The sequence below is a fragment of the Aristolochia californica genome, unplaced genomic scaffold (genome assembly GCF_029961685.1).
Source record: "Aristolochia californica isolate CCGP_79_NKW_82.1479 unplaced genomic scaffold, dmAriCali1.0.hap1 SCAF_4, whole genome shotgun sequence".
Classification (NCBI taxonomy): Eukaryota; Viridiplantae; Streptophyta; class Magnoliopsida; order Piperales; family Aristolochiaceae; genus Aristolochia; species Aristolochia californica.
In genome coordinates this window covers 45163834-45190116 of record NW_027182103.1, presented here as the reverse complement: position 1 = coordinate 45190116, position 26283 = coordinate 45163834, and the positions used below count along the sequence as shown (strand labels likewise).

The window sequence follows — 26283 nt, the reverse complement described above, 5'->3', positions numbered from 1 at the left end:
GAAAAAGGAATAAACACGTATACACCTGTAGAGGTTTTTTATCAGCTAGTACTGTGCAATTGACGACTGATAGTGATCGAATCAAACCACTCTTTTAGTGTTCCTTCTCCAAGCTTTACAATACATGCACCAAGAGCCCCTCTTTTCATGGGGTAATCTTTGAACTAGAAGAAAATGTCAAGTGTAGAAGATATGTTCTTACAATACATGCATCTGTCATCTATCTTCGATCAGTCACCCATTAAGAATGTCCAAAAGCGCAGAGAGGTCACATTCAGAAGGAAAGAGCACCTCCTCCAGTTCCTCTGTTTGGAAAATGAAACCATCGTAAGATGCAAACGGTACTTCCAATTCGACAGGCCAAACGTCGACATTCTGTTGCTGAAAAACATCCGGGCCTTGGTTCATCAACCATGGACTCTGCGTCGCTGTAAAAGCTGCAAGAGGCGAGAAAGTCTGGATTTCCGACTCCAACGAATTGAAGTACATCGCCGTTCCTCCGCAATCTATGCCACCCGAACCAAAATTTTCAGGACTCCGGCCTTCTTCAACCTCAATCACAGGAAGAACCGACTCACGTAAATCTTTCTTGGGTGAGGGCGAGGGAGACGTGGCGTTCCTCCCGTTGCCAGTGAGCTCTTGAACGAGCCTCTTGAAGCTGGCGGAGTCCGTGATGTAAACCTTGGGCCGCAGCACCTTTAGCATGCTATTCAGTTGCTTCTTCTCTGCCTTTATTGATCCGTGACTCGTTTCAGAAGCGCCGTTCATTTTTTTGTTTAATCCAACTGCACTTTTCCTTCTCTTCTCTCCGCGGAGACTCCTCTGCTTGAGGATGATCGTCCATTTGAAGGAGAGCCCCATTTATAGGTGGTGGGCAGCGATTAGGAATAATCCATTAAACTATCACAGGAGATGGCTGAAAAAGGACGATATGGATGTACTTGGAGATTTAAGGGTCGTTACCCACTACCCAGCTCTCACCCCCGATATTCTGTCACTTGTATGATCTAGTCATCTCTGTCATGAATATGCAGAGAATTCTCAAAAATCCGCTGAGTTTGTCATTTCATGAAATGTCTTTTTTCTTTTGTTTCTTCATTGTTTCTGTCTCTTGTAACTTCTGCATTTATATATTCATGAAGGAAACATTACAGGTAGCTTGTGGGTAATCGCTTTGAGAGGTGAAAACATGGGGCCCTTCATTAGAAAGCGGGCCTAATTCTCAGTTACCAATTGGGTTTCCGGCTGTCTTTCTGTAAAAGATACCAGACGCAGTCTTCTTCTGGACCCAACAGTGATATAGACATAAGAGGGCATTGAGGACACGAAAAGGAGACTGTAGATGACAACTATTTATTGAGAGAGACGGGGAGTTGGATTAAGAAATATCCTGATAATACGACAAGGGAAGGTCACTGTGAAGTCTGAGCTAATTTAAGTCCAAATTGGCAGTGAGAGTAAACGCATCGTCTTCCACAAGTCCCAGATGTTGTAGGAAAAAGGGTATCTCGCTTCAGAAAGCAGAAGAAAAGGAATCCTCGAATCGTTTAAATATAATCCTTTTTGTTTAAGGTGGGCGGAGATTGATACTGCCCTTTGAGAGAACCGCGTAGATTCTTTTGTCTGTTCATCTGAATTGGAGGTTGGCTCTCTCTTTCAATAATAGGGCTTCTATAGCTCTGTATTATGGGTGAGTTTCAAATTTTCTTCTCCTATCCGTGTTTTGGGCTCCTCTTACCCAAATCTTCCACTTCACCAAATGGCCACAACAGCTATCAGAAACTGATAAGAAAACTTGTAAATCAAAATTACTTCCACCAAGGTAATTAAGAGAACCGATTACTTGAAAAGCTCCTCCCTTCGTCGTCTAAATCATGTACACCGGAGGCAGCAGATTTCTGCTATGTTACAGGTATAAAATTACTGATGCCAGACAGCTTGGGAATTCATTGTTGCAGTTTTACATGAGCCCATGGAGTCTGTGGCCCGAGTGAAATTGTTCTCATGAGCAATCTACACGTCCGGCAGGATAAAGGCATGTGTGAAACGTAGGCATCTGATGCCATCAGAGTTAGATGGGGCTTGCTTTTGAGGCCTGCAATAGCAAGTTGAACCGTTACATCCACTTCCCACTAAGCCTTATCAACTCTGACATCTTGGAGACCAAAATGCAAGACTGGCTTCTGATGACTAATAAACTATTAACTCTTTTTTAGTAGAAAGTGATTATGAACTTAAACCTGGTTCTGTGAGCTGGTTGTAGTCGTCCAGCGTTGAGTATAAGGCACAGGCACCCTTCCATCCCTGATGTAAGTCACAACTCTAGATTGCACTGGTGTGATAACAACAAGCCGTGGTGGCATTTCCCTCATGACCCAAAGTACAAAACCGGAGGGCACTGAAGAACCTGCATAGGTGTGAAGCTAATGTCTGAAACTGATCTAAATGGGACTAATTTGTCATACTTGCTCATGATATGGAGTGTACCTATAAAGTAATACACAATTATCAAAATCGAAGTCTTGACAGCATCATTGTACTCAAAATTTCCATGATAAAGAACCTGCAATTAGAACAAGTCATACAATGTTGGAGAAGAATAATCATGCGCGGTGAACTTCTGTGTTAATGGTGTCTCAATAGAAAGAGCTTGTACAGAATTCAAACAGTCATTACATACAGGGATATTGGTGGCAAGTGCTACTACAGCACATGATGTGAAACACACAACCAAGACCACTGCCAAACCTGCGACCTGCTCATAAGAGATATTTAAAAAAACTGAACACATGCAGGAAAGATATATTTAGGAATTTGGAGGAACAAAATAGAGATTGCTGGAGCCAATAAATGACTCCCTTCATCTATAAATGATGCTAAACTTCTCAATCTTTGTCATATGTATGGATCTAACCACACAATTTCAAGAACAGAAAAATTTGCGGAGGGTTTCTCCCCTTTGGTATTTTACCTTCCACATTTCAGCAGAGGCCTGTTCTGAACGTACCTTGCTCATTTTCAAGAACAGTAGTAAACCTTGAAGAAATGAGCCATGAGACCAAAAGTATGAATTAGCGGGTAAACCAGATAATGACAGAGAGCAAAATAAATGGAAGACAATACTCTAATATATATCTTTAAGAGAAGTTTGCAATAGTGAGAAAAGTTGAGCACCTCATTTGCACGATGTATAACAGAAAAATAATGTCTAAAGTTCTGACAGCTACTGAGATAGGTGAACAGGTAAAGTATGAAAAATACCAACCGTAGCAAGCTAGAACTCCTAATAATAAAAGAATAGCTGTGGAAAAAAGATCAAGATAAACCTGCACAGTTAAAAAGGGAAGCCGTGGAGCATTTCTAGAACTGCTATAGTAAGATCACGAACCCAAAACCTTAAAGAACAAGATGTGGTATGACATACCCGAGCCACTGTTGAAGAATCAATGGAATTTTTGCCTTTACCAACCCATATTAACACAGCAAATGCCATCATCAAGATAAAGGTTAATAACATAACCTAGAAAAATAGAAAACTATTAGATTAAATGTTTAACTACCTTCTTAAAATTAACTACACCTAAATGTAAATGATGCATTAGTAAAAGGGTTACAAATATTTCTGAAAAACATTAAAACATACCAAAATAACAAACTTTTGACGGCTACCAACATGAATCCAGTTGCAAGAGAGACACTTCCGATGGTTATCTACTTGATGTGAACCAGTGGCAGTCTTAATCTTTCCCAATAAAGGTTGACAAGAAATATTCTCCTCATCATCCTCATCCTCATCCTCATCACTTGCCTGATGACAAAGGTCAACCCTGGAAAACATCAAACTTTTAGAATATAGTGGACTTCTTGTAAAAGCAGCTCTACAAGTATATTGTGAAGCCTAATGAGGGAAAAGAAAAGATGACAGAGGGTAGTTAAAATGGATATGGACAGAGCATATGACAAACTAATTTGAGATTCATCTTTCAAATAATCTTTCTTTAATAGTAGCCCTCTTCAAAGGATTTGTTTCTTAGTTTTATTTCAAAAAAATGGTGATGATTTTATTTAAAAAGAGAGCAAGAAAATACAACAAGAGATTGAAGGGAGGGACCCAATTTAGCACAACAGATTTGTTTTTTTGCTGCAGCAAACGACAGTAATTTCAATTTTATGCAGCAATAAGCATGTGATCCTGATTGAGTATATGAAGTAAACAACATCAAGTAATGTAAAGGGATTTTTTTGTGTCAAATGGTGACTGAAGCAGTAAAGATGGCCACTGCTGATATAGCATTCCAAAAGTTTAGTACAACTGCTTTTTTTGTGGTTCTGAAGTCTTCCTTCCCTGCTTTTCCATAACATTAGGAAGAAACCAACATATATCTCTGTTACTACATGCACTAGCAACCACTGCGTACCACTTTGCCTTCCTCATACCATAAGAGAGAGAGAAGACTGTAGTTTGAAGGATGGTTTCTATCAAGCTGCAGAATAGTGTTTTCACAGAGACCTACAGATAGACAGTGTCCACTGTTGGAATGAAAAGAAGCTACTGAAATGGTTGTGATATGGTTGAGAAACCCTATGGACCCACAAGTCTCTAATGAAGTGATGTTCCCAGAAACAGCTAGAGAAGTGTAAAGCATCAAACTGATAAACTTAAGGCATATACATGTTACTGCTGTTATAAAATGATTCAAACTATGTTTTGCACAGAATTAGGAACTAAGAGTTTGGAGCAACCACCAAAAAGTACTTGTACAGGTCCACACAGAAAGCAGAATCCAATTGGCATTTAACTCAAAACCTTGGCTTTATAAGAGAAATCAAACGAAGACTTATAGTACTTTTTTTCCATCTGAATTTTATCATCTAGAAGATGAACATATTGAACGCAGACTTTGTCAAGCACCAACGTTCCATCATCTATTTTTCTCCTCCATTTGTTGTTTCACCAATCACCACTGGTAAGACTCCTCTCATATAGACACTAGAACCATTCAATATGTGCAAACCATTTTAATATGTTTTTTTCTTATTTTCTCATCTATGAATTAGTTACTTTCTCACCAATCCGTCAGAACTACTCATAGGTATTTTTAATGCTTTAGTGTCCTTTTCCTTTGATCATTTTAACACCTATGCAACATTCGCATCTATGTTGCAATCATCTTTTATAGATGTTGCTTCTTCACCACCAATATCCTGCTCAGTAGACAAAGTTGATGAAGCAGTCGTCTTGTAGGAGTTTGGTTAATCACATAGTATTTGAGATGCCAATCTCCACTTCTGAAAGATGCACTATTCCATCTGCTATGTCCTCCTCAATTGCCAGTTACTGTTATGTGATTGAACCCAGGTAACATAAAGAATAGCTTTTGGTGCATAACTTGTCTCCCTGTCTGCAATCGTCTGCCATCTCTTGGAATAGAACAAATATAAATTCATACTCTACACAATCACTATTAAGAGTTGTAAACTACCATTATAGGGGAGGGAGGAGGAGAGAGAGAGAGAGAGAGCATACCAAAATGATAGAAGCAGAAGGAACGCTGCTAAAAATAAAATCTGAGGAGAGGCTGCACAAAGATTGGAAAATTAAAATCCTCAACATGCTGAGATACAAAAAAGAAACAAATAGTTTATGCGTTTCTGTTTGAAATTAGTTTTTAAAAAATTATTCTGAACGGTGAGGTTTTCTGAAATTTAAAAACACAAAAAATTATTAATTTTGAAACTCTTTTCTTCATAAGCTCAGCTGTGTGCAGGAAAATTGCTCGCTTCACTTGAGGTTTCTCTTCTTAATATCTTGGCCACTTAAGTTCCTTGTGCCCTTGCTTAAACGGATTATCTATTAACATTTTTTCTACATCATTCCTTTTTTCTTTTCTTTTTTGTGAGATTCCACATGAATCAGAATGGGACATGCGGATCATACTCAGAGGGCAAAGTCTGGAAGAAACATACCCATAAGGATAAATCTACAAGCCAAAGTCCAGCAGAAACATCTCCCACATGTAGCAAAAAGAGTTGATATAAAATAAACCAAGAACCCTGCCAGATGGAGAAATTAAAAAACAGAGAACTTATGACAGGTTATAAGTGCAAAAGCTCAGAATTAATTCAACAGTAAACTAAATTATAAAAGAGTTTAATAAAGATTGAAAACCAAAGGCCCCTTTAATTCAATGAAAGACGGGGAAAAAGAAATGGCAGACAACATGATCTACTTTAATCAAAACAAAATTTAAAATGCAATAATGCTTGCATTATGAGTCCTTAAAAAATGATGTGGCTAAAAATAATAATAAATCAATAAATCAACCTATTGATTTTTAAAATTTCCTCAAGTAAATATATGCTCAAAAACTTGGCCAGCATGTGAAACCAAGGAATGATACCTATGTTTGAGCAGCCGATCATGAGATGGAAAACCTGCATCAGGACATGTATACATGAATGAGCAAACCTTTCAATGAATCAATCTACAAGAAAAGACGAGCCTATGAATTGTTATATTACCATTCAGAATAGGTTAAAATATCATTATTTAATGTTCTTCAGCTTTATCTTTCCATTTCCTTCTCTTTTTTGAGAATGTGGAAATGATTTTATTTAACAAGATTCTCTTGCAAAACAAGGAGTTTCTCTCCAATCTCTAGTTGTTAAGGGGAATGTTCCTTAATTGATTGTTTCCCCCTGTTGGCATAATAAAACTCATCATTTTCCCAAAAAAAAAAAAAAAAAAAAACAAGATTACAAGATTACAGAGAAGTCCCTAGGCAGCTTTCAGAGAAAGGGAAACTCTTTCCTGGGGTAGAAAATCCATTTAAGATACTAAAAAAAAAAAAAACTTCCCCAAATTCTAGGAAACTTTTCTGAACTTGCAGGAAACTTTCAATTAAATTCAATTGAAAACTTATATGAGACTTCACATAAGACCATGTAAACTATTTTTTTTCTGAATGAAACGTAAAAATAAATGTATATGTTATTTAATTTGAATAGGTTGCTTTCCTAAAAAAAGTTGTTTTACTAAAATCTATTAATAAACCAAACAACATCAGTTTTTTTATTGCTAAACCTACCAACATCAATTTGAAACAAAAATAAACTATTTATCACAAACTACTCATTGTCGGCAAAGATATGTTTCATTTCCTCTAAACATTTGTTGCAAGTAAGCAACTCTAAGATAATGGAAATTTTATTCTTGCTAGACAGTATGCATATTCCCAACAAAAATAAGGATCTCGTAAGAACATTAATAGTATCACAAAAAAAAACCAGAATTGCATGATAATGAGTGAATCTGCCCATTTAAGGCAACTGCGGTGAGGGAATACACAATAATTGCAACAAAATTGTTGTCCAGATGAGCAACAACAGAGAACTAACAGAAAAGGAATACCAAAGCACTATAATAAAATAATTTGGTGGTTACCTAGTGGCATTTCTGAGGAAGAATTCATATGATGAGATAAAAAAGTAAGTACTCAACCATGCTTGTGCAGATTAGTAACAGAGCAACCAGAAACTACATGCTAAATTTAAAAACTTCGTTGTTCACCATTAAAAAAGAAAAAGATCTAGAGATTTTTAAAGAATTGGGAAATATAATATGATTGTCAAAAAAATTCTCAACCAAATTATGGTAGATTGAATTCAAAACGTTCTATTTAGCTGATTAAATCAAATAAAAGAAATAGAATACCTTTTGACGTGTCCATCCAATCCATTGATTATACAAATGAATCCTTACCAACTGTCATAACAAAGTAATTGGATCAGATTAAGACCAGACATTTGTGCAAATTTTCATTCTGAGCAACGAATAGTCTTTTTTGTGAACAATTACAAGAAAAGAAGAATGGTTTACTTTCTATTGTGAAATGAGAGTTTTTCTTTTCAATATCAGTACTGTGAATGGATGATAACTACAAAAGAACGGGCTTGAAGTTGATTGCTGCTGTCAGCCACAATCATGAGAAACACCTTAAATAACGGAGTTACTATATAGTTTCACAATGTTCCTCCCTAATACCAGCCAAATCAGGTCTCTGGGAACTGTATCGTATAGTCTCTCTAAAACAATAAAGACCATCTGTGCAGTTCTCTTTTTATCCTGATATTTCTCCACTAGTTGTCTAAGGTAATTAATTCCCTTGGCATTAGACCAAATTAATATTTTGGTGATTGACCGACACCTCATTTTAGCTACTCTCTGAAAATTTCTTATTAGTATTCATTAGCTTTATTCCCCAATAGGCATTCTTTGTTCTTAAATATATGTACCAACATGCTTTTCATTCATTTGTATTTCTTTGTTTTATATATTTTCTGAAGGAGACTACTCAACCAAAGTAGACCTGCTTCGTTTCCACATTTCCCATACCACAACATGATATATGTGACCAATACCATTTTCTGTGTTTATCATTATTGAAACTTCTTCCACGTGAAGGGTGTAACCCTCGTTATTGACTGTCAATATCTACATGCTGTCCTACGGATGCAACATTAACAGTCTTCCTTTCTCTTGCTTCAGTTCTACCCAACACCAAAAAAATACAGCCTCTTCAGCACTGCTTTCTGTTTTGTATCTGAATTATAACCATTATTTACTATATATACTGTAGTGTAATGTCAGTGGCTACTCATAATTCACTCTCCCCTCAAAGGCATACAACAATCTTTACACATTACTCTGAACACAACTGAATCACTACCAAGAGGTCTTTGAGTAATGAATACCATAAGCAATTTTTCTCGTATAAATATATCAAACCAAGAGCTTTGATCATGGCTTCGATTCAGTTACAAATAACCCTAAGACTCTTTCAAACTCTTTCTTTTCCCACGGTGGCAACGGATTTGCATGTCGGCCATACTTTCTCAAGGACACTGAATTAACTATTCTGTACCACATACAAACTTATTTTCAAAATTTTCTTTTCTTTTTTAATTACACCTAGAATGTGTTTAGAACACAGAAAGTGTAGAGAAAATAAAAGGAAGATAAGGGAAAGAGAAAAAGAAAAGAAATTGTTTGGATGCCCATGGAAATTGAGAGAGAAAATAACAGAAAAATATAGTTTATCTTGTTAGGATGCACGTGAAAAATGAAAAAGAAAAGAAAATTAGTAATATTTTTAAATTTCGTTGATTAAATTTTTTTCTCGAGTTTCTATTTCTTTTCTTTTCTCCCTAAATTCCATCATTTTATGAGAGAAAATTTATTAAATAAGAGAGAATGTGATATTTTCTCTTAGTTTATTTTCTCTCAATGATTCTCTACAGCAACAGAAAATACCTTTCACTCCCCTTTTTCTTTTTCTTTGTTTTATGTGGGTTCCAAACAGGCACTTAAAAAGTGGATAGATTTCTCACAATAATACGTAACCACACTCACATTTCATCCCCTGTTATCTCTCTTCTAAGAAATGCATTTCATGACTTCTTCTTCACGCTTCTTTCTATGTACATTTTAATAGAGAAAAAGTACCAAATAAAAAAATTAAAAAGACAATTTGCAACTTGCATGGCGGTTATTTAACTCATATGGTGATATCTGAAAAACAGAGACACGTCGACGGTTGTACATGAAAAAATCAAAGTGCCTGGACAATTTAATTCCGGAAATTCAACACAAGATTGCAGCCGACCTGAGAGAAGGCGACGCCAGCAATAATTCCATCGACACAGGCAAGAGCGGCATTCGCTGCAACCAAAGCCAACGGCGAGCAACGCCCCTGCTCCATTATGCGGAGCACTTCGTTCAGCAGAACCAAAACATACAGAGATTAGTCCTGGAGAACCACTTTCTTCTGTTTTTCAGTCCTGAGTATCTCTATCGCAGTTGAAAAGATTAAAACAAAATAAAAAAGAAAAAAACTGAAGTACAATCGACAGATCTGAGGGAGTCGTTTGTGATGGGTTCCTATCTTGTGATTAGAGGAGCGACGCTCGTTCGGATTAAAAACTAATAATCAAATTTTAGCTGCTCCTAATTCCAATGGGCAATGACTTCCTATTCCGTTTTAGTTTAAATTAATCAGCGGAGAGGAAAACAGCGTACCTGTCTTCTTGTCGCCTTATTGGAAAGGGCGGGACCGTGAGGCGCTGATTTTCTCTCAATGTGGACGCCTCGCACGTCACGGAACATCCTGTTACAAAGGCTCGTGACACATATTCTTGGTAAAGGAGGGAGATCCGTTAGATTTGTCGATAGAAATTCAGATGCGGTAGCTCGCCCTAGCCCCTACCTAGGTGATTGGGTTATCTGCGTGGTCCTGCCACTTTGTTACGAAGGCAATTTCGTATTTGTCACGGTTTCCGAATCTGGTATTAAGAAAATTTCCAGGAACAGCTACATAAAAAAAGCAACATCTTTCAGTTCTTTTTGCCATTGATTCTCTCAATGGCAGTGATAAGGCCATGATGAGCAATCTTCCCGTCTCCGTTAGCTATCATGCTCAGATACATTTCCTTACACAAAGCAGCGCCGGGTAAAACAAACTCCTCCTCAAGCCCCATCCCCAGATCCTTCAACATGTACTCTGCAAAAGCTCCCGGTCTGAAGTCCTTCTCGATCATCCTCTTCCCAAACAGCTCCATCACCTTCGAACCCGCTGCACCGGGCGCCACCGCCTCCATAAACTCCCTCGGATCCAGACCGGCTTTCTCCGCGAATATCAGCCCTTCGCTCAGCCCCATCAAATTTCCCCCCACCACGATTTGGTTCGCGATTTTGCAGCTCTGTCCGCAGCCGGCGGAGCCCACGTGGGTCGCCTTCCCCAGAATCTCGAACAACGGCTGCAGTCGCGTGACCACTTCGCCGTCACCCCCCGCGAGTATCGCTAGCTTGCCGTCGCGAGCTCCCACGTCGCCACCAGACACAGGCGCGTCGATCGCCCAACAGCCTTTCGCTCGCGCCGCCTCGGAGACTTCACGCGCGAGGGAAGGACGGCTGCTTGTGCAGTCGACGAGGACCCCGCCCGCGTGAAGGCCGGCGAGAACGCCGTTTTCGGAAAGGACGACGGATCGGACATCGGAAGGGTGACCCACCATAGTGAAAACGACGTCGCTCGAACGAGCCACGTCGGCGGGGGAATCGGCCAGACAGGCGCCGTGCTGTTGCAGTGGGAGGGCTTTCTCCGGCGAGCGAGCGTAGACGGTGAGAGCGTAGCCGGCGGCTTGTAGACGCGTGGCCATCGCCATTCCCATGACGCCGATACCGATCCATCCCACCCGAGTTTGATTAGGTTTTACGGGTTTCGGGTAGGGAATCTCCATGATCGAGAATCGCAAGCTCTTTACTGACATCCAAACTACAAAGACTCAGAGAGAACCAATAATTTGTGCGCCTAGGATGAAATTTTTTTTGTTATTTATTACTTCCATTGTTCCAAAGGAGGAGTGGTTGGGTATAAAATATTGTTAGATGACAACAAACGAAAAAATACAAAATAATGAATTAACATTAAAAAATTCAGAATTACAAAATAGAGACTGAATATCAAAAATGACAGCCGCAGCAGAGGTAGAAGAAGCAGAGGGCAGCAACGAGAAGGATAGCCTCGAAGACGTATACAATCTTGAAGAGAACGTCGTCGAGAATGGAAAGCTGAATATCCAAGCGTTTCCATCGCCATACAGAAGCGATATGAAACCGCCATGGCCACGACTCCTTGCTCATTTTGTTTAGCTTGAACCAACGTTTCCCCATAAGAAAGAACGACGGCAGACGGACGGAGGGACGGGAAGGGCAGGAGCAGTCGCTACAATAGCTCCGTCAATGGAATGATGTACTTTATAAAGGCAAGAAACAGAGGCTTTTCAAATATCCTTGGTTTCTTCGCCACGCGGTTTTGCTGGCCGAGGCCAGAGTCGATCTGTAGACGATAATAATTCATAAAATAACTTAATTCCAAAATGGGTCAGGCATCTTCTGAAATTGACGCTGACGTACATAAGAGGGCTGCTTGGCCATTTCCAATAGCAGAAAAATGAATCCGCGTTCTTCCAGAATTTAGAATGCGGGCTTTTGAAGAAGAGGGCGTAAAGCTGGGGAGGCCACGGAAGCTCCGCACAATTCACCGTTTGAAGCTAGTCAGATACGGTCAAGGAGGGCAAGCAGTAGTAGCGGAACAGTTGATCTACCAATGCTCGTCCAATAGACAATATTTTACCATTATTTTCAATTCCAGTTGTGGTTAGTGTAAAGTCCAGAAGATTGCAAGTGCGAATCAAAGTCTTACCGTGTAAGAAAGAGACGGCTTGTCACGTCCACTGCTTCAAACGGCTAGAATTCTCGCTTCCTTTGCTGACTATCACTGCTTACTCCAATTGATTTCTTGCCTTTGACAATGGCAAATCGCCAACGGCTCAACGCGAAATTTGTTTTTTTAAGCAAGTGATTCGTATTCTTTCCTGAAGCTTTTTATGATCCTCTGCTTTGGGTTTGGTGGTCAATAAAAAGAACGCTCGGAGAAAAGGAAGAAAGCCAAGTTGCACAAGAAGAACGAGAGTACCAAAGGATGTATCTGGTATGACTTGTCAATGCTTCGTTGTGCTCTCGAATCGATGGTGGAGGGAAAGAAATGACCTGGACAAGTCCCTCCATTAGGCCAAAAAGTGGGCAAACTCAGGCAAATCCTCTGACCATGGACTTTACCGTGAACCTGACTGAAACAAATGGGTCAACGACAATGTATCAGAAAACTAATTCAATCCAGAATCTCGCTCCAACTGGATTGTTTGAGCGGTAAAAACCTCAAATTTTCGGAGAAAAAGGATTCTACCAAAATTATTCGAATGGAATTTTGAGAGTAAGTTATCTTCTATTGTATTAGACAAATTGCTCAATTATATTAAGCATGATGTTAAGAAAGTGAGAGATTTGAGGCTTCATTTTCATATATATACTACAAATAATAATAATACCAATATAACTTAATTTGTCTTCTAAATCGTACGAATATAAATATTACCTAATTGTCTGGTTGCCCACAAAAGACCACCATGTCATGCCCAATGACAGATAATAATGGCCATACCCGGATGACCAAGGAAAAATAAAGTTTCTTTGTTGATAGTTATCTTCTTATCGGGATTTACCGAGACGCAGTGGAAAAACAGTATCTCTCGTAGAGAACTGATAGAGACGCAGCCGAATACAGACAGAGAGAGGGGTGTCGAAGAGAGGCGACGCTCAACCCCGGAAGAGAGCAACTTGGGATGAGCATCGCCAGTGCCAGAGAGAGGAATCGATGTTGTGAGCACTATCGTGCGATGCCGTTGCCGTCGCCGGTTCCGAAAGTGATGAGATTTCTCACCGTCGTGAGAAGCGATATTGTTATCGAAAGAGGGTAAGCCCGGGATCTTGTATTTGTGCTTGTGTGTGCTCCGGAAAGACGAAGTAGGAGCTTCGGTCTCGGCAGGAAGACGAAGCAGTGAGCTTTGGTCTTGTCGGGACTCGCCGGTGCCAAAAGAATAGGATTGGTGTCAGTGGGAGCTACGGAAGAGAGGTTTCGGCCTCTGACTCTTGTCCGGTAGACGCTGTAGGGAGAGGCAGCAGAGAGGCATCAGTTCCCGTGTTGCTTAGAGAGGTAGCAAAGAAGCACCAGTTCCTGTGCTGCTAAGAGAGGCAACAGAGAGGCGCCAGTTCCGATGTTGTTGAGAGAGGCAGCAAAGAGGCGCCAGTTCCGGTGCTGTTGAGAGAGGCAGCAAGGAGGCTTTCTAGGAGCTGCTGTCAGATGCAGTAAAGAGGCTTTCCAGGAGTTGCTGGCAGAGGCAACAAGGAGGTTTTCCAGGGGCAGTTGGTAGAAGCAACGAGGAGGCGTTCCAGGTGCTGCGGGTAGAGGTAGCAAAGAGTCATTGCTATGAGAGACAGTGGGACGACGTTGTTACTGTAACAGATAAGTTTCCCTATTGTATTGTGATCCTCAATTGATTTGAAATGAAATCCTCTACAGCTCCAGTAGACGTAGGCAGTTTGCCGAACCACGAAAATATTGTGTCGTGCATGATTACCTATCTCTTCATGGTCGTTTCTTCCCTAACAGCTGGTATCAGAGCTGAGGTTCAAGTATGAGGGAAAAACGATGGCAGTAGAGAGGGCTCAGAGGCAAGTGGGAGCTGACCAGGTGTTACACTTGAGAAACTGCACAACTTCAGTTGGTCTTCTAGCATGAAGACAGGGGCAGTGAGTTGTAGAAGTAGAGGATATCTTGTTTGAGGAAGAGCTGTTTGCATCGATATGTGTGAAGACAAATTGAAATCAGTCTTCAAGTGGGAGATTGTCAGATAGTAATGGGCAATTTGTCAGAGGTGGGTCCAAGGGACTTGGATGACCAAAGGAAAATAAAGTTTCCCTTGTTGATAGTTATCTTCCTTATTGGGATTTACCGAGACGAAGTGGAAAAACAATATCTCTCTTTGGAATTGATAGAGACACAACCAAATACATGTCTCCCTAGGGACTGACAGAGAGAGGCGATGCTTGTCCCCGGAAGAGAACAACACGGGACGAGCATCGCCGGTGCCAGAGAGAGGACTCAGAGTCGTGAGCACTATCGTGCGACACCGTGGCCGTCACCAGAAGAGAGGGTTTCGGTAGCCAGAGAGGCTCAATAAGGACAACGCTGTTGCCGTTGCTGGTGCTGGAAGAGATGAGATTTCTCACCTTCGTGAGAAGCGACACTGCTGTCGAAAAAGGGTAAACCCGGGATTTTGTATCTGTGCCTGTGTGTGCACCATGAAGACGAAGCAGTGAGCTTCGGTCTTGCTAGGAAGACAAAGCAGTGAGCTTTGGTCTCGTCGGTGTCGGAAGAACAGGATCGGCATCAGTGGGAGCTGCGGAAGAGAGGTTTCGGCCTCTGACTCTCGTCTGATCGACGCTGCAGGGAGAGGCAGCAGAGAGGCACCAGTTCTGGTACTACTAAAAGAGGCAACAGAGAGGCGCCAGTTCCAATGCTGTTGAGAGAGGCAGTAGAGAGGCGCCAATTCCGGTACTGCTGAGAGGGGCAGCAGAAAGGCGCCAATTTCAGTGCTGCTGAGAGAGGCAGTAGAGAAGCACCAATTTCAGTGCTGCTGAGAGAGGCAGTAGAGAAGCGCCAGTTCCGGTGCCGCTGGGAGAGGCAACAAAGAGGCGCTAATTCCAGTACTGTTGAGAGAGGCAGCAGAGAGGTGCTAGTTCCGATGCTACTAGCAGAGGCAGCAAGGAGGCTTTCCAGGGGCTACTGGTAGAGACAGCAAAGAGGCTTTCCAGGAACTGTTGGCAGAGGTAGCAAAGAGGCTTTCCAAGGGCTGCTGGCAGAGGTAGCAAGAAGGTTTTGCAAGGGCTGCTAGTAAAAGTAGCGAGGAGGCATTCCAAGGGCAGCGGGTAGAGGTAGTAGGGAGTCGTTGCTGTGAGAGACAGTGGGATAACGCTGCTGCTGTAACAGATAAACCTCCCTATTGTATTGTGATCATCAATTGATTTGAAATGAAATCCTCTATAACTTCCGTGGACATAGGCAAATTGTCAAATCACGAAAATATTGTCTCCGGTAGTTTTTTCCCTTACACCCAATAGCTCTTATCCAAGATAATTGGTGAGGGTATTAGAAAATTGGTCTATCAGATTCTCCCCTACCATATCGACCTAAGTATTTATTTTTTTAAAATGTTATTATTCATTAAATTATCATTTATTTTGTCAAGATGACGACCCTCTCCATCTTATTCGGATTCGCCTCGACTGCGACCTGCCGGAAATACGATAAGTATGACGTTGACAAGCAGAGAGAAAAGTTAACATCTCCGGCGACGATACGTTCGCTCGTCTCTACGCTTCTGTGGAAGCAGATATTGAAGCAGCTCTCCAGGTCGTTGTGCTTTCTTTTGTTTGCTTTTGTCTCTGATCACTAGGTTTTTCAGGGCTCTAATCTTCACTTCTCTCAATTTAGAAAGCGGACACTGCTTCAATGGAGAAAATTTGGGAATCTTCTGTAGCTATTAACGCTGAGATTCGACGTACCAAGGCTCGATTGATGGAGGAGGTTTCACAATTGCAGCGATTTGCGATTAAAAAGGATCATTTGCATAAGATGACGGATTTTTTGAATTTCCTCATCATAGGTGTGGTATAAATTCGCTTGTTTGACATGCGGCTGACATAATCTTTTCCGTTAATTCACACGGCTTGACCAGCATTTGTCACATTTCTATCTACTTTTAGTGTATTTGTATCTGGTCTCTGTTTGGACTTGATGATCATCGGATTTTCTGTAGTACAGATTTAGCAACTACGGTTAAATTGAAGGAGCGTCTTCTTGCTATATCTGTTCTTTATTTGTTGCTACCTTTTCTTTAGTCTTTGGCATCTGGATGAAGGGGAAGTTGAACGTGGACCGAATTCCAAGTTTGTGATAACGTTGCAACCTTAGATGTTGTTAAGCTGTCTTGGAACAGAACATATTCTGAACAGTTGATGTTGTACAATATCCTGGTAATAGGTCGATCATCTTCTTGTTTGTGTTAGCTTATACTAGAAGCATCATAAATCTTGGTGATAGTGACCAACCTTCCAACTCTTAGTCCATGTGAAATGGCTGAATGATAGAATGGTGATGCCTATACAGATTACTAGACACATCTAGTCAAACCCACAGATTGTTCCAAAGAGATGAAGTTCTCATAATTTTCACCAATATTTTCCTTAGTCAAGTCTCTTTTGTCATTCTTTCTATTTCTTTAGTCTCTTTTGAGACGTGCTTATTCAAATTCAGGGTCTGCACGTGTAGAGGAGAACTCGGGAGAATGTGAATCTGATGCAGATTGTGGGCTCATAATTGGGGGGGCTCAAAGGCCCCATTTGGTGGTCTTCTTAATGTGGGGTCTTGGTTTTAAGCTTGGGTGTTTGGGTTATGTGTATTATCTATGCTGTGAAAGGGAGACTCCTTTGGCTACCTACCTCAGTCTGCAAAATGATTTGGAGGATGACATATGTTTCTTTTTAATTTTGGAATGGTAAATTGGTTGAGGATGTGGATTATAAAATAGATATTGAATGTGGTGAACTGGCACTTGTAGTTATGTGTATAGTCACAATATGAACCATTTTGCAAGGTAAAACTGTACACTGTACAATTATACCACCTGTTTGTTGGACAAGGAAGCATCATTTTTAAGGTATGAACGTGGCCGTTTGAGGATATTAGCATGGATGGGGGTGGGTATATTGGGAGAGGGAGAATTAGAAACAAATGCGTTTGGCGAACATTTAGAAGTAACAATAATTGACAGAAAAGAAAAAAAATGACACTGACCAAACTAGTGAGAGGAAAATTGAAAGTTGACAGATGGAGTTAGCAAAGAATTAATCAAGATGTAGGAAAAAGAGTTTATTTACCTGACCCAAGATAGTTGGGTTAAGGCTACTGATGAAGATGACCGGACATAATTGTTTAGGCAGCTCTTTTTTATAGCACTATTCCATGTAAAGTTTTCATGTGCTTTATGGATGAAAATAGCAGTTGATTTATCTAACTGAACTATCTAGGGTTTAGCTTCAAGGAACTTAGTCACTTCTTCTTTAACTCCTTACCTCCAAGAAAGTAACTTTGTTACATATTCATGAAACCAACTATATCAATCAAACCACTGTTAAATGGTCATACAGTAAGTTGAGAAGAGATTTAAAGAGTATGGTTGAGAGTGGAGAACGTTGAGAAGCTACTTTATCATGAGAATTGATAGGATGGATAGGTGAAGGGTTCAGCCAACAATTTAACAAATTCAATCTGTTTTTTAGAAATGGGAAATGGCTGCTCCTGAATTTTATTTTAAATGATTTATGCTTAAATCCTGTGTCTTGCATATTAGGCATACACTCACTCAACTCAGAATTATCTCTATGTCATGTGCTTGTGGGGCCTTACTTGGGGTATGTGTATTGTTTTAGGCTAACATGGTATGTGGGATCGGTTTATGAGCATGATTATCTACCACTAGTACTTTCATATTATATTTAGGTATCTAATATTTAGTATTAGAGCAAGTGCCATTTGTCATGTTTGATTCAGAGAGGGTGTGCTATATTGAGAAGGCTGTTGATTTCCAGAACAAGAGCTGTCATAAAGGCGGAATGGATTATTTGATCTAAAAATGAAAGCCATCATTGAGTGGATCAGTATATTTCAGAGAGATGGACATTTAGAAAGGGCTACCTAGGGCTTGAGTGAGAGCTATCATGAAGGTAAAATGTGCTACAAAAGATCGGCTGATCCAGAACAAGACCTATGTTAAAGGGGGCCATCAACGATGTTGGACGTAGAAGCTTGGGGGTTATATGTGCTAGTGGAGTCCAAGTACAGATGCTGGGTTGGACAGTACCCATACTTGGGTTGCACTAGTACCCATAATTCTTCTTCTTTCACGTGCTTGCTTCTGTCTTGATTTTCAGCCCTCGGGGCTGCTGAGTTGGTTCTTTTGTTTCTTTTCTTTGCTTCATCTTCGACAAAAGAAAAAAAAAGGTGATTCACATACATAATCTTTTTGACACCGGTATTACATATTTTTGACTAAAAGAGTTGAATAATTAGATATCTTGACATTTCTTTTCATAAAGCTGTTTAGTACGCTTCTATTATTTGAAGGTCATATTATGATCCTCCATGTTCCTAGATGAGCAATATTTGTATGGGCAATCTCCTCTTGGTCATATCTAAGCATATTGTAAACTCACAGGTGAAAAGGCTTTCTGGAGAAGAACTAGCTGCCCACAATGATATGGTTCTTGCTTTGCCAGTGAGAATTCAATCTATACCAGATGGCACTGCTACTTGAACCAAGAAAAGTGGAGGTTGGGGTGCAACAAATTTTCGCACAGAAATCAGGTTTGACTCAAATTCAGGTGATCAACCTGACTAGTATTTTCATTTGGAAAATGCTAATTATTAGCTTATGCTATTTACTTAATTTTTCTGTAGTTGGAAGACTTACAATGAATTCTTTCAACAAACTGGAGAATCAAATAAATTCAGGCAGGAGTATGAGATGCATAAGATTAGGCAGGTGTATTCTTTGTCAGTTTTGTTCTTCCTTGTTGAGATTTCCAATTATATTAATCACATACAGATATTGACTGTGAGATGGTTGAATGGTGTACCCAGTTCTTGCTGGACAATTTCAACTGAGCTCACAAGTGACTCTGCTTCTTTATTTCCTGTTGGTGCATATAAAAATTATCTTCCTTGATAGATCTCATACGACTGTCCTAGCAGGATCTCATATTGACACAAAGGTGATACTTTTTCTTTGGTTGGTTTTGTAACCTAGCAAGTAACAATGAGTTCCAAATCTGTACATGATCTTTGCATTATTTGCACAAGCCTGACTTAGAACTTTACATCAAACTTTAAAAAGTATTTTCTTGTTGAATTTGTCATTTTGATTTCCTAAGACAGCTTAATGGTTGGACTTCTTCATGTCTCGTCACGCTAAGGTTATCTGCTAATTAAGTATTAAGCCAAATCGAAGTCTATGTCTTCATGTCTCGTCACACAGGTTTTTATTCGATAAAAGGAAAGCTGGATAACATTCAGAATAGATAATTTAACAAAACTCTGAGACGTACCCTAGTTTATTCAAACTTTAAACAGGTATTTTTGGTCGATCTGAGTTGCATGAGTTGATTCACCGTTTAGACACGTCGCATATTCGAATTTTCCTTATAATGTTCTTAATATATGTTATAACAGAAAGATATGAGCTTCAAAGGAGAAGATCAGATCCATGAATATAGCTTTATTTCGACATTAAGCACAAGAAATAAGGCCTTCTAGTTGGAAAAGAGACAAAACCAGTTTGTTAGTGCCCCCAAGTGAAATGTATTACACTAAAACCCCTGTTAGCGCCCTATGTAAGTTGGAAGGGAAAGTAAATTATAAATGTAATTCACTTTTCCCCGTTTTAGGCTTAACCCGAGGGAAAGTGAATTCAGTCGGATCGAGTTCTGAATTCACTTCCCCTCTATCAATTACATCGGTTGTCAGGAGGGCTGTCGAACAAAAGTTTTTTGGAGAAATTTTTTTTCGACTCCTCTTTCGCTTGCGACCTTTGGTAATTTCAATCGCCCCCTCTGCAATCTCTCCTTGGTGCTCCCTAACTCTCTTCTTCTCGCCGTCCCCAACATCGATGACCTTCGGCGACTTCTCTGCCCCCTTTACAACCTCTCTGGCTCGATTTGAAAGAAACTAAGGTAAACCCTTCTTCCTGAAAATTGTTGGTTATTCTTCTTATTGTTTCTTAATTGTTCCTCTACTTTTTATTTTAATTTTCGGCTCCATTTTCGGAATCGTTCTTCTGCCTCTACAACCTCTCTCACTTGATTCGACAAAAAATAGGGTTCGTTCTTCTTGGTTCGAAATCATTCTTCTTGATTTGGTTGCCTTCCCCTCTGCATTCAGCACGAGTTATCCCCTTCGATTTTGATTTATAATGTTACTTCCATTTTGATTTTTTGGTAAAAAATTCATATACTACGACCATTTTGTTAAAGGATATATACTAGTTGATGACCTCCCCGAAATTTCACATCTAGGGTCTCTTGATTTGGGTAGGTGGTTGCATGCTTATGCAGAGAAGAATAGGATCAAGTTAGATGCGGTGTTCGGTTATGCTTTTATTCATATGTAAAATGTGGTGATATTGAGAAGGCCCTTAAATTATTTGAGGCTCGAAACGTGGTAACTTGGAACGCTATCTTTGGAGGCCTAGCCATGCACGGTAGGGCTAATGATGCACTTAGCTTTTTCTTTGAGATGGAAAAATTAGGCATAGGTCCAACCAATGTCACATTTATTACTGTACTGAATGCATTTAGCCATGCCGGATTGGTGGATGAGGGTAGGTCATGCTTTAACAAAATGGTTGCAGTATATGGTATAAGACCCAGGTTGACTTTGGAGTTGAGAGTTTAAGGTGGAATCTAAGATTGTAGGGCTCTGTTCATGTGTATGTAATCTATGACAGTGTGAATATATTTGCAAGCACTATAAAATGTACAAATTCTAGAATTGCTGAGTCACTGGCAACTTTTCTTCTTGAGGCATGTATGCAAGCATGAGTTCAAATGAGGGCCCGGTAGACAAGGCTAAAGAACTAACAATTTCTATATTCAATTTTCAGTTCTCTGTTTTTTATCATTATGTTACTTTATGTTTTAGTATCATTTACTATTTTTAAGTGGTAAAGTATTTTTCTTCTGATCACATCGAACGATCTTCAAGAGGTACTTGTTCAAAGATCTTGAATATCGATATCTATTATCCATATTTTAAGGTAAATATAAAGCGGTTTGATGAATAATTCTCAATTACTATCAAATATATGTTTGTATTAATGAATTTATTTTATTAGGATTGTATTGGTGTAATTTATGGTACTCATATTAAAGTACATATCTCGTTTGATCAACAAGCAAAATTCTAGAACAAGAAGGTTTCCTCTCACAGAACATAATGACATCATGTACATTTGACATGCAATTCACTTATATACTTGCTGGATAGGAGGGATCAACAACTGATTCATGTGTAATGAAATCATCATTAATCAGACGAGATAAATTTTGTGTTCTTGAAGGTAAATGTCACCTCTTTATAGTCTATTTAAATTTATAATTATTTTTATTAGATTATAATAGATATGTATTTTATTGTAGACAAATATTATTTGGTAGATGCTGGATATGCAAATCTTCTAGGGTGTTTGGCTCCCTATCGAGTGATTTGCTATCACTTGCAAGAATTTGGAGATAATAATCTTACGGATAAAAGAGAATTATTTAACCGAAGACACTCATCTCTACAGAATACTATCAAGCGTACATTTGGGGCTTTAAAAACTCTTTTCAAGATATTAAAATATTCTCCCCCTTTTGATTTTGATGTCCTAAGTAAAAGTTGTGATTGCTTGCTGTGTATTGCATAATTATATATGCATGAAATATTACATGAATTTATTTGAAGATGAAGAAAATGATTCAAGTGATGATTCTGGTGGAGAACATTGTGAAGATAATAATGCAAATGAAAATAAAGACAATGATAATGGTGATGATGTGGACACTCAAAGGGAGTTTGCAATACAATTTGCAAGAGCATCGTATTTTCGAGATGTATTAGCAATTCAGATGTGGCAAAATTATTGACTATTATGTTTTAATGCCATTAAATATTTTTTAATCATTATACCACACTTTATAAAAGTAATCATTTGTTTAATCATTATATTTAATATATTTTATTTATTAAACAATATTAATTTAATTTTTTCAAAGTCAGATATATGAAAATATTTTATTTAATAAACAATCCCTCTGCACTTTACACCGCACTTTCTATTGTACACACTAACACAAACAAATACTTTATACTGCACTTTATATTGTGCACACTAACACAAATAAGTATTTTACACTGCATTTTCCATTGCGTAGACTAACACAAACAAGTGATTTACTTTCACTTTCACCCCCACCCCTCCTAATTATCCAAATAATATAGATTTTTTTCTCTTTAAAGTGTCTGTTTTTTCTTTTATTTTCTCTCCGAATGTCATCATTTTGTGAGATAAAATTTATTAAATTTTTTTTTATTTCAATGATTTTCAACTGTCAAACAACATAAATTAACTTTCTCTCCCTTTTTATTTTATTTTATTTTATTTTCTATGGGTTCCAAACAGGGCCTAAAGAGGTGAATTCCTACTACATCCACTTGAAACTTGAAAGCAGTTGGTGCCGGTTGATTGTCAGGGTGCCAACTCCAAATCTTGCCTGGGCATGTCGCACTCGCGAGGGTGAACCAGAGTCACCCGTCGAGTGCACCTTTGCACCATCCATCAACTACAGCTTCCATTAATTAGCCTGGCCTTTGGACCTAAAAAAGTTGACAATGATTCACATCTAGCAGGCTAGTTTGATGGCTGGGGTTACCCCTGAAGTGCCACTCCACTTACGAGTGCGGTCGCCGCCGTGATAGGATCTTCGTTTGTTGATTTTGATTGCTATACATGCATTTCCATTTTTTGCTAAAAGATCGCCCTGGAAGGCTTCTACTTGTCATAATGAATCTCTATCAACTGGGAACTAAGTTTGGTGAGGAAGGGATAGCAAACGACGTCCTGTTCTTGACGGGAGGAGGAGATTTTATGGCAAGAAAATCTAGAACACCTTCACCTACTTGAAGTTGGAACCAATGCAGAACAGTTAATTGACGACGAAAGTGATGCCTGTTTCTTTCACGGTACGTTGAAGCAGTACCAGCCAAGTACGGCGATTAAAACCAGCGTCGAACTGGTCGATTTTCCGATCCAATGCGTAATAGTCCTGCCTTCTGAATTTTCTTATTTGGAAATTCAACTGCGGGTATTCGTCTTCCTCTTCCTATGTTCTAGATCTTTTCTGGAAACGTAATCACATTAGTAATTTGTGGAATTTAGAGTCCTTTTCCAACTTTTTTTTATTGGAGTAATTGATACGCTAAAGCGGTTAAAATTCCAGATTGAGCCAAGGGCTTGGAAGAAACCAGCAAATTTCTAATTGGGTAGGCACCCGATGCGTTCCATTAGAGTGGCTACTACGCTTGGTCCGTACATCATCATCTCCACCGGGTGGCCTCGAAATAGCGACAGCAGCAACAGACTGGCTTTTAAGGCGTTACCCAGGAAGGAATAACCACCTCAATCTCATGGCTGCTGCTGGTCTTTGCGGGGGTTTTCCGTCCACCGGCAAACCCACTCCAACGTCTCCCTTAGGGGATTCTTATGGCTTGTGGGTCCGACCCACGATCATGCTGCGGCGTCTTCTATGGAGAAAGTCTTTGGCCTCGGGTGACGACTCCGAAGTGTAAGGTCAAGGCATAATCATAACCACGGATTGGAAGAAATAGAGAAAGCATTGTTATTATATTGGCTCAAGCTTTGTGTCTCTTATTGTAGCAGAAAGCTGGTTGGGTCTGCATTGAGCTACTCAATTGAATCGAGTCAGTCCTGGTAAGAAACGTCAATCCTGACTCGTTCGCCAGTCGTCAATAATTGAAGCGAGGAATAATGAAATTGAAGAACCCAGATCAGTTCATCTGGGTGTTGTAATTGTAGGCCGATTACCTGTTCGTGGAAATCACTGAAAAAGGGAAGTAGTAGCACACTTTAAGGCGTCGATGCAGCGGCCTGGGGCATGAAGCGTCCCAGTGGAAAAAGCCCTCCACCTTCTCCCTTGACCGCTGTTAAAGACGCATCATCTCTTAGATTTTTTATACCCATTATCTTAGAAGTTCAGTCCAAATCCCTGCAATATCGCAAAAGATACAGATCATGATGAACACAAAGAAGGATTAAATGATTCGGAAAGGCCGCAATAGAGTTGGCAAAAAACACCTTTCTTTATCATAACAATTGATCAAACATGTAAAAGCTCAATTGATGGAGAAAAGGGGAAACTTTAATCCAACATCAGAGGCCCTGGTAGTCATCAAGGTTAAAAGTCTGATTCAAGAACATTGAATCTTGACGCAGTCAAAGGAGGTAAATCCAGAAGGAGCTCCGAATATTGCTTTGTACTGAAAAAGTGGGCCAAAAAATGCAACCGGGTACGTTTCTTTAATCTCTCACATTTATCTTAGGATCACGATATGATGTCTTTGTCTTCGTGAAATGAAAATGTTTTCCTGGAGCAGCTTTGTCTGTTACGATTTATTTCAGTTGCAGACATGGACTTATCTCTCTCACATTCACCTTTCCATCCGCCATTTTTTCCCCTCTGGATTTGGTAGGCTGAGGGTACGATCCTGTGAGACCCACAACAAGGGTGAGAAGAGCGATGAGTCTATAGCCATGGTGTGGCGAATTGACGAGGTCCTGCTGCCTTTTCCATATTTCTTAACCGCACCCACCAACGAAAAAGGTGACAAAGACAACCTCCTAACTCCACTGCCAATTCATTGGAGCTATTCCATTCAATTCAGCTCCGCCAAAAAGTTCAAATCATTATTTCCCTTTCTCTTTCTCTCTCTTTCCAAGAACTCTTCGCTTCGCCGTGGACGAATAGAGTTGGGAGGGACAGCCACCTGCATCAGTATGGAACCGCCCTTGAATGACCAAAGCCTAAATTTGTCCGAGTAGGCGACCCGTTTCATCTTTTTCTGAACCGAGAATTTGTGAACTCTGGAATTCCCGTTCTTCTTTTTTAAACATAAGAAACGCCACCTCTTATAACCACTTCAGTTCCTTAACAGACTAATTTTTTTTTTTCTTTCCTTGAAACTAATCACTTGATCATTCAAACCCACCAAACAAATCGGATGTGAACTCCCTTCTAAACGGAGTTTCTACTTAGTTTATATGGGAGGCACAATTCAAGGAAGAATTCTTAAGTCAGTTGCAGTCATGGCGTCGTTATAAATCATATAATAGATGGCACGAGATCGATTAAAAAAATCTTCAGAGAAGACCTACTCAGTGGGGTTAGGGGCAGAGGGTTGAGTTGAAGGGGGTGAGAGAAGTGGACTAGGACTATCCTTGTTTCCTTTTTTGAAGAGATTGCTTCCAAGTGCCTTTGTAGTCGATGAACTCATTCCAAGTCTATGAAGATTATTGTGGCCAAGTCAAGTCACCTTTCTCTTAGGTTGTTTCATTCTTTAATCAATCAACAATGTTAACTGGTCCTAACTGAAATTGACTGCCTACAGGCTTCTAGGGATCTTGGCATGGGATTGAGTCAACTGGGTTTATTAAAAAATATATATAAGATCCATCACTTTAGCCATCCCTGAGAATTTTTTATGTTTCTGGAGAACATAAATTATCAGTAGAAGCAGATACATAGTTGGAGTTGATACACTTAGTTTTTATGCTTATGACCAAGAAGAAGTCCAAATCTTTTTTTCTATTTGAACAAAGATCAAACTCAACCTGAATCGGTTCACACTCAAATTTCTTTCCATATTCTCACATCTGAGGCGTATTTGTGATCATAGAGCCGGCATGCCTGATGCTCTTCTCTGGTCATGCGTCCCCGTTCCCCCGCTCACATCTCATGGACTCGCCGACATGCCATTTCCAGAAGAACAGTCTATGCATGTACAGATCGGCGTCATTGATGATGGTTAACTTGTACCGGGCGAAACGTAAAAACCAGGTTTTTCTTTCCGATACATGGGTAGCGGTTGGGTCCATGATTTGCTCGGAGGTTGGGGATGCGGCAGATAAAGGTCTCCAGTAAGGGTTGGTGTTGGG

General features: G+C 39.7%; 2 protein-coding genes and 1 long non-coding RNA gene across 3 annotated transcripts; 1 reads left to right on the top strand and 2 right to left on the bottom strand.

Annotated features, from left to right (window-relative positions):
• Positions 1–1823: 1823 nt before the first annotated feature.
• LOC137962864 (tobamovirus multiplication protein 1-like) lies at positions 1824–10221 on the bottom strand. Its single transcript, XM_068809974.1, has 14 exons — positions 10079–10221; positions 9666–9772; positions 7715–7765; positions 6402–6435; positions 5968–6054; positions 5528–5579; positions 3644–3827; positions 3425–3520; positions 3266–3326; positions 2972–3036; positions 2681–2755; positions 2488–2563; positions 2241–2407; positions 1824–2095 (listed from the first exon to the last, which is right to left on the bottom strand). The coding sequence occupies exons 2-14, from the start codon at positions 9759–9761 to the stop codon at positions 2072–2074; spliced, it is 1068 nt and encodes a 355-aa protein (XP_068666075.1). The 5' UTR covers positions 9762–9772; positions 10079–10221; the 3' UTR covers positions 1824–2071.
• Positions 10222–10315: 94 nt separating this feature from the next.
• Positions 10316–11355, bottom strand: LOC137962865 (probable 3-hydroxyisobutyrate dehydrogenase-like 2, mitochondrial). The gene has a single exon (XM_068809975.1). It carries the CDS (start codon positions 11323–11325, stop codon positions 10393–10395), a length of 933 nt encoding a protein of 310 aa, XP_068666076.1. The 5' UTR covers positions 11326–11355; the 3' UTR covers positions 10316–10392.
• Positions 11356–15732: 4377 nt separating this feature from the next.
• Positions 15733–19376, top strand: LOC137963896 (uncharacterized). The gene is made up of 4 exons (XR_011115251.1): positions 15733–15869; positions 15951–16122; positions 18733–18881; positions 18975–19376. It is a non-coding gene; the product is annotated as an uncharacterized lncRNA (long non-coding RNA).
• Positions 19377–26283: the final 6907 nt, after the last annotated feature.

Bases quoted from the DNA above. Each gene is read 5' to 3' on its own strand.
- LOC137962864 (XM_068809974.1), bottom strand. From the start codon at position 9,761: ATGGAGCAGGGGCGTTGCTCGCCGTTGGCTTTGGTTGCAGCGAATGCC. The intron at 3,521-3,643 runs GTATGTTTTAAT...CTATTTTTCTAG, and splicing joins GTCAAAAGTTTGTTATTTTG to GTTATGTTATTAACCTTTAT. The intron at 2,564-2,680 runs GTATGTAATGAC...TTCTAATTGCAG, and splicing joins CACTTGCCACCAATATCCCT to GTTCTTTATCATGGAAATTT.
- LOC137962865 (XM_068809975.1), bottom strand. From the start codon at position 11,325: ATGTCAGTAAAGAGCTTGCGATTCTCGATCATGGAGATTCCCTACCCG.